This window comes from Aplidium turbinatum, chromosome 13, assembly GCF_918807975.1.
Source record: "Aplidium turbinatum chromosome 13, kaAplTurb1.1, whole genome shotgun sequence".
Classification (NCBI taxonomy): Eukaryota; Metazoa; Chordata; class Ascidiacea; order Aplousobranchia; family Polyclinidae; genus Aplidium; species Aplidium turbinatum.
The window spans coordinates 6,638,743-6,652,528 of NC_137484.1; the positions used below are offsets into that span (position 1 = coordinate 6,638,743).

The following is a 13,786-nucleotide window of genomic DNA, read 5'->3' on the forward strand; positions in this document are numbered from 1 at the left end:
AGTCGATGAAATTTTGGAGCGCCCGAAGTCGGAGTCGTTAAAAAAAAGTCGACTCCGACTTGATACAAAACGATGAACAATAAAATTTCTATTTGCAATTTTTTTTCAAAATATTGTTTCTTGCTTTCCATATTGCACTCTAAAACTTTTCTTAAAAATTTAAGTTTTTGTTCTGGTCAGTGTTTGTGAAAGTCGCCATTTCAATTTTCTACTTTCGACCGCAACTAAAGTGATAAAGCTTTGGTAGAGAGTTTGCTTTGTTGAACCATAGAGAAATAAAACAAAGTAACTTCAGCGGGTTTAACATGATGTATTACATACACAAATATAACATAATTAAAATAAACTCAAACGTTTTCGACACGTACGTGTGTCCTCATCAGGAATTACATAAATCTGCAATATAACTTGCATAAAATGAAAATTGTAAGGTAAATTTGACTTTGCACTGTAACTGTAACTGTATGCAAAGTCAAATTTACCTTACAATTTATTTTCATTTTATGTATATTGCAGATTTATGTAATTCCTGATGAGGACACACGTACGTGTCGTAAACGTTTGAGTTTATTTTAAATATGTTATATTTGTGTATGTAATACATCATGTTAAACCCGCTAAAGTTACTCTGTTTTATTTCTCTATGGTTTAACTAAAATGATATTAAATAAAAAAACAAAACAAAACCTAAAAAATCTGGCAACACTGAAGCCGAAGTTTGAGTCGAAGTCGGCCAGTTATAAATCGAGGATTCAGAGTCGTATATGTTTCGCCCGTCTCTGCAACCTTGACAAAAACTATGTTATATTATAAAATTAAAAATTATTTTGCCATTTTACAACAATTTTATGACATTACTTATTTATTCTCATCGCCAGCCCATTTAAGACGCAATCATTTAAGTAAAAAGAAACATGTTCCGATTACTTGTTGCAATAATCGTAAACTTGTCGTTGTTGCTTCATTTATCCAATGCGATACAATGTTACGAAGGTACTGTAGCAGTCCCCGCTCTTCCTGCTGAAACAGTTCGCGGGAAGCAGTGCCCGAATAAAGAGGATAGATGCATTCGTGCTGTAATAGTTGTGACAGTTGGAGAAGGTAAGTTTTATCGCAAATCTAAAGAAACAGCAACATTGTCCTACTGGTCAAAGTCATACTATGTTCTTAAATATAAGTTCTTTATTTGAGAGTTTTTTTATCATCTTATTTAATCTCAACTACGTCATAAATTTCAAGTTTGGTTGCTTCCACACTTTCTCCTAATTCTTACTGAGTTGTGTTCTTATGCAACTTTTGTGATAATTAGACATAAATTTAAATTGATTTTTGTCAATTCAGAGTTAATAGCAGGAAGAAGGCTTTTATATCGCTAACGAAATTCAACGGGAGGTTTTCATCTTATAAAAATGCTACATAGTTTACTTTTCATTGGCTTCAGAAGTGCAATATGAGACAATAAACTCTGAATTTTTGAAGCCGTTTCTTTCTAGACATTTTGTGACTTACTTCCAAAACCACAGTCTTATAAACTCTCGCCAAACATACCCTCGCAATCGTAACAGTAGAAATCATGACAATACCTGTGATTGTTAAATGTATTTGCTTTGGTTGGTCTGAATTATCTCTATTCTCAGACTGAGAAAGCCTCTGATAGGTTATCCTAAGCCAGAGGTTCTTAACCTTTTTTGTTTCGTTTACCCTTTGCCGAATGAAAAAATTAAAATTTACCTCCACCGTTTTGGTGGCCCTTTGTGATGTCATCGTGTCACGTCAACCAAACATTCTTTTTTATCTAGATTTACCTTGGCAAATATCAAAAGAGGTCAATATTGTAGCTTTGGCAGAGTTTGCTTTTAAGTTTCAGCATTAAGGCCTCGTACATTCCATGTGCCGATGGTGATTTCCCATGGTATAATGTTGGGCCTTGAAGGTGCTTGTTGAAAGTTAGACATCTTTCAAAAGGTGGGCCGAGGGTTTATCCTTTTACCACTCACTCGGTGTTTATGCGGCTGTCAGCCCGCAAGCCTAGACGATGATTAGTTTCCTGAAAAATCAGTACTGACAGGGTGAATCGCGAGAAGGTTATCGTCTGACATCAGAAAAGCTGGCCTGGGATCCCTGCTCAGCACACCGCACCTCCATCGATTGCAAAACATCGCAAAGGACAAAACAGAATGGAGATCCTATCAACCTTGTTGAAAGACTGATCGAAGCCAGCGGATGCCAAACGATTTGGCTACACTGGCGGCAGAGACAGTTACAATATTAAATATCAAAAACAAGCTGTTTATTTGCCGAAGACACGATTGTTCTTGACAAGGTCCTGTAAAAAATAATGTCTTGGAACTGTCGTTGAAAGAGCTACTCGCATGTCGTCTTTGGGAACTATGCGAGATCTATGTTTGGTTTTAATAGTCAACAATGAAGAGAGCCCTGCTTCACACAGATAAGTAGTTGGAAAAGGTATAAATAACTTCAAATGCATGCTTAGTCAGCGTGGGAAACTGTTTGACTAATCTACACCGAAACGTGGAAAAGTCACCATTGCACGATAAGAATTTGGAACAAAGCGTTGTTGAACATTGAAGATCAATCAATTCATCTTTGTAAAGATCATCGTCAGCAATACTTTCTAACTTGGCTTCGAAGGGATGAGTTATCCAAAGAGCAGTACAGTTAAAACTTTTACCTTCGAAGTAACCGTCAAAGTTCTTTTTTAAGGCGGCAAGGTGCTGACATATTTCGACTTTGAGGTCAGAAATCTCGTTGCGACTTCTACTGACTTTCCAATTATCAAATGTAGGAAAATTTGCGTAAATTCTTTTTTAACTCTTCTACACCACAGATCTAATTTTGTCTGAAAGCCTTAATTTATGATTCAGTAAATTTACCCCCTTCGTAGGTGAAATTTACCCCCGGTTAAGAACCCCTGCCCTAAGCAGTTATGCAATTATATGCGCTTTAAACTACGCTTAATTAAAAAAATTTGCTCCTTCTTCTTTCATTGGTGTGTGTGTAGTCACCTGCGTTCGATTTTTTACCTATTAGCACTTTTGCTACAAAAAGAAGAGTGAACGAAAATTACCGTTGAATTATCGTTTGAACTAAACATATCATTTACGTCTTTCAAATATAAATTGTAGAAATAGATAAACTGTGAACATTCTCGATGCAACTTATTGTAAACTACACTCATTGCAATCTTCTGTTGAACATACAGTACAAGCATACTAACGCCTGTAGTTTTGTTGTAGGTACCTTTGAAGGTAAAATAGATGTGGGACGTTGTGCACCTGTTGATGAGTGTGGTGGACCATGTCCGCAGATCTTTACAAATCTTCCAGGAGTCCCACAAGCAATTCCTTTGGAGAGTTTCATTGTAAGGTAGGCTTTGTTGAATTAAAGTTTAAATTTTAATGATTCAATTTTTTCTCCTTAAAAATCTTTACCAGCTTAAATATACGCTCAATATACGGTAGAAGTTACTGAAACGTGATGTAAGGAACCACCTCGGACGACAAGCTGAATGTAAAGGTAAGGTCTCTATTTGTTTTTATTACACTTCAGAAATCCCTGATTGGCATAAAAAGTGTCGGCTATAGCCTTCATCAACGACACTTTCATCTTTTGTAACAAACTTTTGTCAATGCCAATGTTATTACATGAATGCTCTTCTTCGATAACAAGCAAACCAAACAGCCTGGCTTGTCTAGCATGCCATGCTTGCAGCATTGTATATTCCTTCAGGTGTTTTGGATTGGGCTGGGTTCAGACAATTTAAAAAATACTGTAACTATGGAGTCAATTCTTCAATACTACTTGTTTTCCTCACTCAGAAAAATGCTACTTGTCTCTACTAAAAATGGTGTAGCTGTGTATTCATTCGTCGACGTCGCTGTAATACAGGGGTGTCCAAACTTTTCCCCAGGCGGGCCAGATTTGATAATACGGAAGTGTTTGCGGGCCGACAGCCTCTGACAATCTTGTTTTACGTAAAGAAAGATACATAACGCATATATACTAACATTGTGCTATTTAATGCGGAGATGTGGAGTCGGTAGGATTTTAGAGTGTCCGGAGTCGTAGTCGGTCAGTTATGAACGGAGGAATCGGAGTCGTGTATTTTTCGGCCGATTCCACAGCTCTGTCAAGGCTGTGAAGTCAGAAAGTTGGAGGGATTTTGACGTGTCCAGAGTTAGCCAGTTAGCAACCGCAGAGTCAGAGTCGTATATTTTCGCCGAACTCTACAGCCCTGATTAATGTAATTTTCATACAATAAAGCAATATGAAGATTTAAAGCACTTAGTTAGACAAAGTAGATAGAAGTTTATTGGACAAAAAAAAAGATGTATGCTAAATCAAAACACAATGTACAGTAAACTGTTGAAAGGATTACAATAAAAATAAAAGTAATGATGATTGCATTACAGCAGCGGGAGGCTGTGAAGTGCCATTCAAGGTCTTCAAGTCAAGCAGCCAACCCTTAAACTCATCAATTATAATTATAATTACGATTGGGACAAATAAATCCATGGAATGGAGGTAGAATCCACGGAATTGCAATTGCTACTTAACAATTTCAATTGTTGTAAAAAGTCTTCTGACGAAACTCCTCAGTTTTGACGGCAAGAGTTGAGTTGTTGCTTTAGATATAGTTTTTTTACTGTGGTGGTTCTCAGCCTGTGGTATCATACGCGAGTAGTTTCAGTTATAAATTTTATAACTTGCAATTTTCCTGACATCGAAAAACCAAAAGGGAGGTTTAGAAACATCAGATACATTCTATTACTCAGACTGCATTTAACGTAAATTTGTCCACAAAAGCTTTATTTGTGAGCACTTCCACTATCAATTAAAGGGTTAGGAACGGCACTGTTAATTTTCATTATACAAATAACGCAAAACTTTAGACAACACATGTAGTCTTCTTACCACAAGGACGACATTTCTTTACCTGATCAACAATGTGAAATAAAACGGAAATCATCACATGGAGTAGGCTAAGTTGAAAACAGGGCCGTTGAGAGGATATTTTGGCCCAGGTACCAATCAGATTCCCACGCCCCGAATCAAAGCACTTACAGTATAAGAAAAACGCATTATATCTAAAAAAAAACGTGGTGTTTTCTTAAGTTTCCAGACCCGGGTGAAAAATAATCTCTGGTGCCTCCTGTCAAAGACACTGGTTGAACATGTAGGCCTAAAGCTTTCTTCAACTTCATCTTGTCCTTACAAATCAATCGTTAACATAATGTAAATGTAGGCTATCTTTTTAGATCCTGCGAATCAGTATGCTGCAACACAGACAACTGTAATGACAATTCACTACGAGACATCCAAAAGAAAATCTTGGACACTGTGTCAGGTGAGAAAGACAATACAAAATCATCATCCGTTTGTTTCTTCTTTAGTAGATGGGATCTGGCGTTTCTCCCCGCTAGCATGGTCCCAAGACAATACAGAGTGTTGTTTGGTTATAGAAACAGGAATAAAATAGTCTACTTTCTTAAGCATTTATAGTTTTTGTTTTGCATTTTAATAGTTATAGTCTTCATCTGATGTTCTTTACCGCAGTGGAAAGTTCTATACCCTCAAGCATATACACTAGGGTGGATCGAAAAGTCCAAAATTTTTATTTTTCTAAGCTAGTATGTCAAAAAGGTGCGAAATACCCATAATAACATACATGCAAATTTTTTTTTGGTTTTGACAATTTTTTGATCGCCCCCCGCAAGGTTTTATTTTCCTAATATCGGGTTGGAGAAAGTCTCCCACAAAATTGGTCAAAAGCATAAATACTGTGTGACTCACTTATGCGCTTAATGATGTCATAATAAGCGACTTGTGTTTAAACAGATAGGCTACAATTGACCGTTTTATCACCAATACTTGGTTGGGTATCTCAACAATTAGCTGATGTAGCATTTGATTCTTCAAAAGAATTCTAGATATAAAAGAAGCTTTATAGTACAATTATTGGAATTTGCTTGCACTGCAGGTTCCACAAAGTTTAATAAAAGTTATATGCGCTTCTTACAGATTAAAAGGCAGTTCACTTAGACTAGTACGGGTAACCCTTCTGGGCGATGGCCTAGTTTTATTATTACTTGGTACTCCTGGTCACAGCGGTAAACCATAATTTCTTCGTGGGAAAATTGTAACTTAAAGTTCCCGGATCCGTTCGTCTGCATATAATGACCGAAGAAACACACACTTGAACTTCTTTTCAAAAAGTGTATTTCTGTAAAAATTAGCCCACGGCTACCGAAAACGAGGGGGTGCAACGCGTACACCACTGAAAACTGTCACTACAGAACAGATTACTTGGATAAAAGACGGAACTTTTGTCCAGCTAGCAAGCACTAAGCCAACAGTTAAATGTGCGGCCAACTTTCAAACAATCATTTTACGAATGACCAGAATAGATATCAATATCTCAAATTCACGTAGAAAGTAACTGTGACGCAATAAATGAAAGACAATTATGAAGTCATTCCAACAGGTGTTTAAAGCTGAGGTAATATTTCCTGTTTAAACAGGCCCAAACAAGTCCAAACAAGTTTGACACAAGTCTATGAACGATGGTGCAATTTTGGCACATTTTCTAGCAACTTGCATGACGTAATATTCAGTAGACTTGAACGGTTTTATATGACGTTTGATTTGTACAGAGATTGGCCGTAACAACTCCCTTCATCAATCTTCACCATTCAGCGTACCAGTTTGACTGCACTGGTGAATGTAGCATTGATCTGGCGATGCGAAACCCAGGATGCTTGAATCACTCAGACACTCACGATAGCTGACTACAGCTAATTAATAGAACCCTTAGATTATATGTCAGCAATAACAATCCGTATGGGAGACGGCAAGCATTGGTTATGTTCACTATCCGTGTTTATGCTCCAATGTGGTTCACAATAAAATCACACTCATCTTGCAAAGATGGAGCTAGACACATTCATCACATGATAGCCACATAACGATATCTTAGTCAGAAGCACAAGAAAATTATCGACCCAGTTATGCAGTGCACCGCAACTCATACTTTGCTCATCCGGAAAATATAATTTTGGCTATGATAACTTACCATCGACCACATACTCGAGAACTAGGCCTGCGTGGAGTGATGAAAGCTAGAGCTGCAAAACCCAGCGGAAAAATACAAAAATTTAAAGTTCCCTCAAAGCTAAATTTTGATGCAGTGAAATACTTCAAATTGATTAACTGGACAGATCTTCCTATCACGGAGCCTCCTGTAATTAAAACAATGACGGATGCTGAGCTCCTGCAATTCATCAAGATAGATGTGACTCCCACTGTATTTTTTCCCTATTTTCCATGTCACACGCAGGCTGTTGAAAGGCTCGTGAAGCTGGTTACCGATGCATCTAAAGCAGTTTGTGGACCGAAATATCGAGACGGCTTCATTCGTGCCCGAATTGCTTCTCGTCAGTTTATGCCAACATTTAAGCCTAAACGTGATTTTACTCACTTCAATTTGTAACTGTTTATTATATTGCTTGCAGTCTTTGTATGCATGAGCGCATAAATTAATAGGAAGTGACTTTGTCAATGGGCCACCTGTCCACCCAGTCATATAAAGTTTAAGCTTGTGAGTCTATACTCGGCCATCTGATGGTGATGGTTAATAGGCGTTTACCTGTTGGAACCACGGGTGGTGCATCCGCCAAGTCACTTTAAAATCAATATGCTGAAAGAGGGTGAAGTCAAAACTCTTAAGTACACACATTTTCATTGTACTTGGTGTTATATTAGAACCTTTTGCCATGTCTGCAAAGCGAGTTAAAATCGAAAAAAAAAATTGCCATGCAGTTCTTGTATGTATAAGTGCCTAAATTTGTATGTCGCGGGGGGAGATCAAAAACTTGTTCAAACTTCTTCAATTTTTTACATTGTGTTATGGTGATATATTGGCAACTTTTGCCATATCTAGCTAATTAAAATTGAGAAAAAAAATTTTTTTTGCCACTTTTGATCCACCCTAATATACACTGCATTTATATTACACAAAGGTGGGTAATGGGCAACCGCTACTTTAAAAGTAGCGCGATATCGCTGCTGCTACAATATGTTAAAAGAGCGGCGCCGCTACTCGCTACCAGTCTATGAAAAGCAACGTATCGGTAGGCCTACTGCCGCTCCTGCTACTCGGATCAAAAGTAGCGCGCGCCCCTGCTACTTCTGCACGCTACTTTTGTTTTGAGCTAATACTTGTATGCTCTATTCAAGTACCTTGTGAAATAAATTAAAAATGAGTTGAAAACCAATGAAATAAACATTATTGGCTTTATTTCTGGTTTACATCATAAGAGAAACGAGATTTCCAAAACTTTGAAACCAAGTTGGTTTGACCACCAAAGGATTCATCTTTTCCACTCTTGGAAAGTAGCGGGATCGCGAAATAAGACTGAACAAATGTAGCACTTATCCGCTACCGTTACATTGAGAAAAAAGTAGCGCTGGTATTGCCAATCTCTGATATTACAGTATTGTACATGACTGCATAGTGCATATGGTAGCTTTAATTATGAATTAGCAATGCCAGGCTATCGACTTTACAGCAATATTCTCAATGCGTTATTCTCCTTTTTTGCTTTTAAATGGATAAAATAAACATAGGCCTACGTGAAATATCACATGAGGTGACTTGGAAACGATAGACGAACGAAGTCAGATAAATGCTACCACTGCTGTACTTGAGTTTGTGCAGGTAACTGAAAAGTTTTTTAACATACCCTATCACTTAATGAGAAAATGTCGAACATGAATACCGTTTTTTGAGTAATAGATACACTTTCAGTGCTCAAATCTACTTGTTTGCTGCATTTGACGAGGTTTCATTTAAGGGTCTTAAAGTAATTTTGTTACTTAGGTAAACCCTGTTTTACAGATGGCAGGGTCAGATCAGTGCCTTTCCGATTCTACTCTCTAAACTTTCCTTCTCACCACATTGGAGTGATAGAGGACTTTGCACATGTCATGGAAAATGGAACGGAATCGTTCCGTTTACTTTCTCCTGGATTAGATAACACACCAGGATCAGTTTCATTTCAACTGGATGGATCAACTGTTGGCAATTTTCTCCAAATTCAAGGCGGAAATCTCCTGGTGCAAGGTTTTACAGGAGACGCAATGTTTAATGGAAATGCTACGTTTACACCTCGTTTCAATCTATTTTACCCGGTAAGCAGCAATATGAATTCCGAATAGACTATCTAATGTGCAAAATGGAAAACAACAATTTAAACATTGTGAAGAAAGGGCCGTCCTTTCCGCGGCTTATCAGCACAAAGCTGCGCACTCACTAGTACAGGGAGCAATTGCGATTCGCTAACCGTAATAGTGTAGCTTCCACGCTATAGCCATTTAGACCATCCAATCAACTATTTGTTTCTCGGTAGCCGATTGTAGCAAGAATTGACGGCGATAGACATCGTGTTTCGCCCATAAGGCGGAGCTCGTCATTTTCGCACCACTAATTCATGACACAAGGGTATTCGAACACCGCCTTTACCCGTCAGTTTAAACCGTCTTTACCCGTCAGTTTAACTCTTGTTACTTTTGAGAACTTTGATTGGTATGGAAATGATTTGCTAACTATTCAAGACTGCCAACGATGGTATGGAGTGATGAACAAGGCGATGGCTTTCCAATATCCTGGTTTGGCTCCCTGATCAACCAATTCAATCAAGTGACTCAAGTAACTCATCAGTTCAATCAAAGTGACTTATGACAACAAAACACGACTATGTTTAGTTTTGTTTGTGATAGAGAGACACCGAAACCCTGAAAAATAAGATTAAGTTTTTTTTTAAAGAAAGCAGCGCCCACCTCCAATAGCCTATTCAGGATAAAATAAATTAGGTGAGAGTAGTTGCTGAAAAGCGGCCGAGAAAAGGAACTGGACATTCCACTCTCGACGAGGGCCGATGGTTTAACATTATAAAGAACCATATTTTTTCATCCTCCGATTCTTCATATCAAGTATGGGAACTACCATTATCAACATTTACATAATGTCAATGCAGTCAAAACTTTTGCTTTCAGTCAGTAGCCGATCCAGCGGGGGTTTGGTCACGTACCACATGGCCCAATACAATGTTAACTCAGCTACAGCACATGAGGCAGGACCGCACTTCGAAATTTGAATGCTATTACCCTACAACACTATGCAAGGCTTATTCTAAAAATAAAAGTTATCAAAAACTGCAACTACTTTTGCCATTGGCACTATTGCTAGGTAGCACTATTGCTATGCAGCTACTCCACAAGCAAATTTACTTAAAAAGCGATTCCTAACAAAATGCGTGCAAAGCTCAGTTAGTTAAGCAAATGATCGAAGAAATTGCAAGATCAAGCTGCGCTGGTTTGATTCTCGGGGTATGCACTTAAGGAACTCATTTCACTGCACCAAGTGGATGGAATAATTTAAAGACAAGACTTCAACAATCGGAAACTTCACTTTGTCAATCTCGATGAACGGCCCTGCGTCAGCGATTCAAAGCCTCTACAAGTATGCGAAACTGCCAGAATTAAGCTCCCAAAGAAACTTTTCCAGTCCGAGGATAAAGATTCAATCAATTATAAGCACAGTAATGTATAATTGCTCTGTGACTCACTTGCTACTTTTCTGTATTTACACACATGTGTCGTGCGGGTGATCGTCATTATCAGTCGTTAACTTTAATTGATTTTTCTGTTAGGGTTATTCCCAAGTTTGCCAAGATAGAAGTGTTTTTACTGGGGTAAATAGCGCTAAATCTACACAAATATTTTTTGCACCAGTGACTTTAAAGGTAGACAACTGTGGAGTTAATAGCCTATGCTCTTAAAGACGACAGTTGTATTTTTAGGCGACTAACGCTACTGAACGCACATATATTGACTTGTTAATTTATAGGGCTACGATGCATACGTATCCACTACAAATCCGACCCTCTTTATCACTCATGACGAAAGCAAGCAACTCAGAATTCAGCAGCAAGTTTTCAACGAAGAATTCAATAAACGAGCAAGTTTCAAGGCTGTAAAAAGTAAGCTATAGGCAGACCATGTGCTTATCTCTGAACATGTGCCATTCGTATCGGTATGAAACATGTATTTATAATTATAGAGTGATTGCAGTGTTTAGCAATCGATTGAAAAATATTCATTATGTGGTTGACACTTTATTTTGTTTAAAGGTATTTACAGCCAATCAGATCCAATACGATTTCAGTCTCTCGCGTTTCCTACAATGTGTATTGGAAGTGGATTTGATGAACAGGGATTTCTCCAAGATTGCAATGATCCCACTTCTGTTACTCTTCACTTAGTTTCTCCAGGTCTTGACGAAACTCCTGGATCCGTATCTTTTGTTTCTTCATCTGACGGAAGCTATCTGTGTCACCGGATACACCTTTCACTGCAATTCAAAAGTCTAGAATATAGCGCTTCGTTTCGAAAAAGTGCCACATTCATTCCCCATCAAAATATGTTTTTTCCGGTAAATGAATTTTGTTTTCAGACATTTTGCATAAAAAGTTTTTGATTCGATTTTTTTTCTTTTTTTTGAAATGGTAGGTCACTTGTTTGTTTCAATCATATTTAAGTATCACTGGAATCTCTCAATCTTCGTTTGAAAGACTGAACTTCTCATATAAACATGTAGCCAAGAACGGTTAACTAACAGTTGGTTAAGGGCTCGACTTTGTGAACAAAGAAATGCAAGGTGATTCTAGCAGGGTTCAGTGATGATTCAACTCTTTGGGGGTTGCTTCTGATCAGTGAATTTCAAGAAATAACACACAGACAACAACATTTCTTTACGGGGAAACTTTGCCCAGTCATTATCAATGGCAAGACCTGTGTCAATAGTTTTAAACCTTTACGGGCATGGAGTAATTCCAAGATTGATCTTCCGAAGAGGCTTCCTCAGGCCGAAGATAAAGATAACCTTAATAAATCAATTTACAAAAACACGTTGAACTTCAGGAAAATTTGTTTTGTATAGAAGATTCTATGGAACTGTTGTACGTCGTTCCAACATAGTATTGGAATGTCTTACCAAATGTTTGTTTTTCTTTTAGGGCTACACTTCATTTCAATCTGTGGATCAAGTTTTGCGCTTCATTACTGTTATAGGTCGAATCTTGGTTTTAAGCCCAATTGGAACCGATGATGCATCTCGGGAAAATGCAAGCTTTGCCGGCGTAAATGTATGAGCAAAACAACTGGAGAATGTAGCAAAAACTATAAAGTTTATGCAGTTCAAAATGTTTCATCTGCATTATTTCTTTCCTTATGACCATCAGGCGAGCTCTTGTATACTTGACCGCTTTTCAACCTCAGCGCAATAAGCAACATTGGTAATTGCGAATCAATAAAATCTCATACCTTACTTAACAATGATTACATATTTTCTTTTACTGTTGTCTAACGGCTGCCATATCCAATACACGCATTGCAATAGCCCAGAAAGTCTTGCTTCGGCTTTTCTCTTTAGCTTTGCAATTAATGTAAACATGAAATTTTGATTATAAAGTAGGTGAGAGGGGTTAGTTGGACAGCGAGGGTGGTTAAAAAATTAAAATTTTCGTTGTTCTTGACACATGTTTAGATGTCTGCTGTCACTATGTAATGCAGTTTTCCAAAACACACGTTCTACGTATATTTGTTGAGAAAAAGAGTGCCGGCTTAAGGAACGTTTCGATGTCTTATATTTGCGATGAAACTTTGCTTGTATCAATGTTATTTCAAGATGGTTAAAAGTTTTTTGCGTGAAATAGCTTTGATGTCATGCTTTATTAACGAGGTTATCTTCATATGTGGCCTAAATTGGTTCATAAGATCATGTACAAAATGCGTTTGAATGTTTGTGTTTACACGCACTTGCGCATAAAAACGCTATGCTTAGATAGCTGCTACCCAGTTTATCGTCAGGTATTATCGTTGTTTCATCTTATTGTTTCATCTGCACATACCTGCATCGTTCATGTTTGTCAGGTCTGCTAATCATGTGTGTTGTGTTCTTGTGTAATCGCAATCGCATTGTGTAATATAATCGTTTAGCTAATCTTTTTTTTTAGTTGGTTAAGTTCAACTTGAAACCTGCTACAAGTGTAACTTTTCACATGCAAACGTAGAAACAAAGGTATAACATAACTTGCCTACATTATGGCGCCTGAAGGGACCTGCGAACAAATATCACTATATGGCAATATGTCACTATAGCTTAATTGTAGGCTACTGTAGTTTAAAAACGAGCCTTTGCAACAAATACCACTATAGCCGAAGACACTATAGCCGAATTCTACCAGTAGTTTAAAAACGGGAGTTTGCAACAAATGCTCCTATTACGAAAAGCCACTATAACTGAAGTCACTATAGCTGAATTGTACGTTTTTATTCAAGGACTAATGGCAATGGCACAAGAAAAAAAGATTTAAAACTGGGTAATGGCTATGCGACATGCTTTGAAAGGCGTTTTCATTCTTTAAAAAAAAAGTGCAAACAATCTCATTGAATGTCTCCTCCCCTCCTCTTCCAAGACATAGTAGGCTATACAGTGACAATGCAAACTCAAAAAATATACAATAGGTCATCGATTTCATTGGCATACAAAAATTTGTCTGATATTCAAACCAATCGTTTTTAAACTTCAAAAAAGTTAGTTTCGAGAAAATAATGTAGAAGTGGAATTTGTTATCCAAATCAAGAGGTGTCAAACAGCTCTGCATAATCCACTCAAGCGGCTTTAAATGCAACTTTTTGCCTAATG

The 13,786-nt window shown here is 37.6% G+C and overlaps 1 protein-coding gene across 1 annotated transcript; it reads left to right on the forward strand.

The window, feature by feature from the left end:
- Positions 1-883: 883 nt before the first annotated feature.
- LOC145782096 (uncharacterized) lies at positions 884-13,527 on the forward strand. The gene is made up of 7 exons (XM_082593838.1): positions 884-1,101; positions 3,258-3,387; positions 5,280-5,368; positions 8,918-9,210; positions 10,928-11,060; positions 11,211-11,512; positions 12,096-13,527. The coding sequence occupies exons 1-7, from the start codon at positions 915-917 to the stop codon at positions 12,228-12,230; spliced, it is 1,269 nt and encodes a 422-aa protein (XP_082449964.1). The 5' UTR covers positions 884-914; the 3' UTR covers positions 12,231-13,527.
- Positions 13,528-13,786: the final 259 nt, after the last annotated feature.

What these genes read in the sequence shown, in the direction of transcription:
- LOC145782096 (XM_082593838.1), top strand. Translation starts at nt 915, where the DNA reads ATGTTCCGATTACTTGTTGCAATAATCGTAAACTTGTCGTTGTTGCTT. An exon ending in AAGTTTCAAGGCTGTAAAAA is followed by an intron (nt 11,061 to 11,210) that starts GTAAGCTATAGG and finishes TTTTGTTTAAAG; the next exon opens with GTATTTACAGCCAATCAGAT. An exon ending in ATCAAAATATGTTTTTTCCG is followed by an intron (nt 11,513 to 12,095) that starts GTAAATGAATTT and finishes TTTTTCTTTTAG; the next exon opens with GGCTACACTTCATTTCAATC.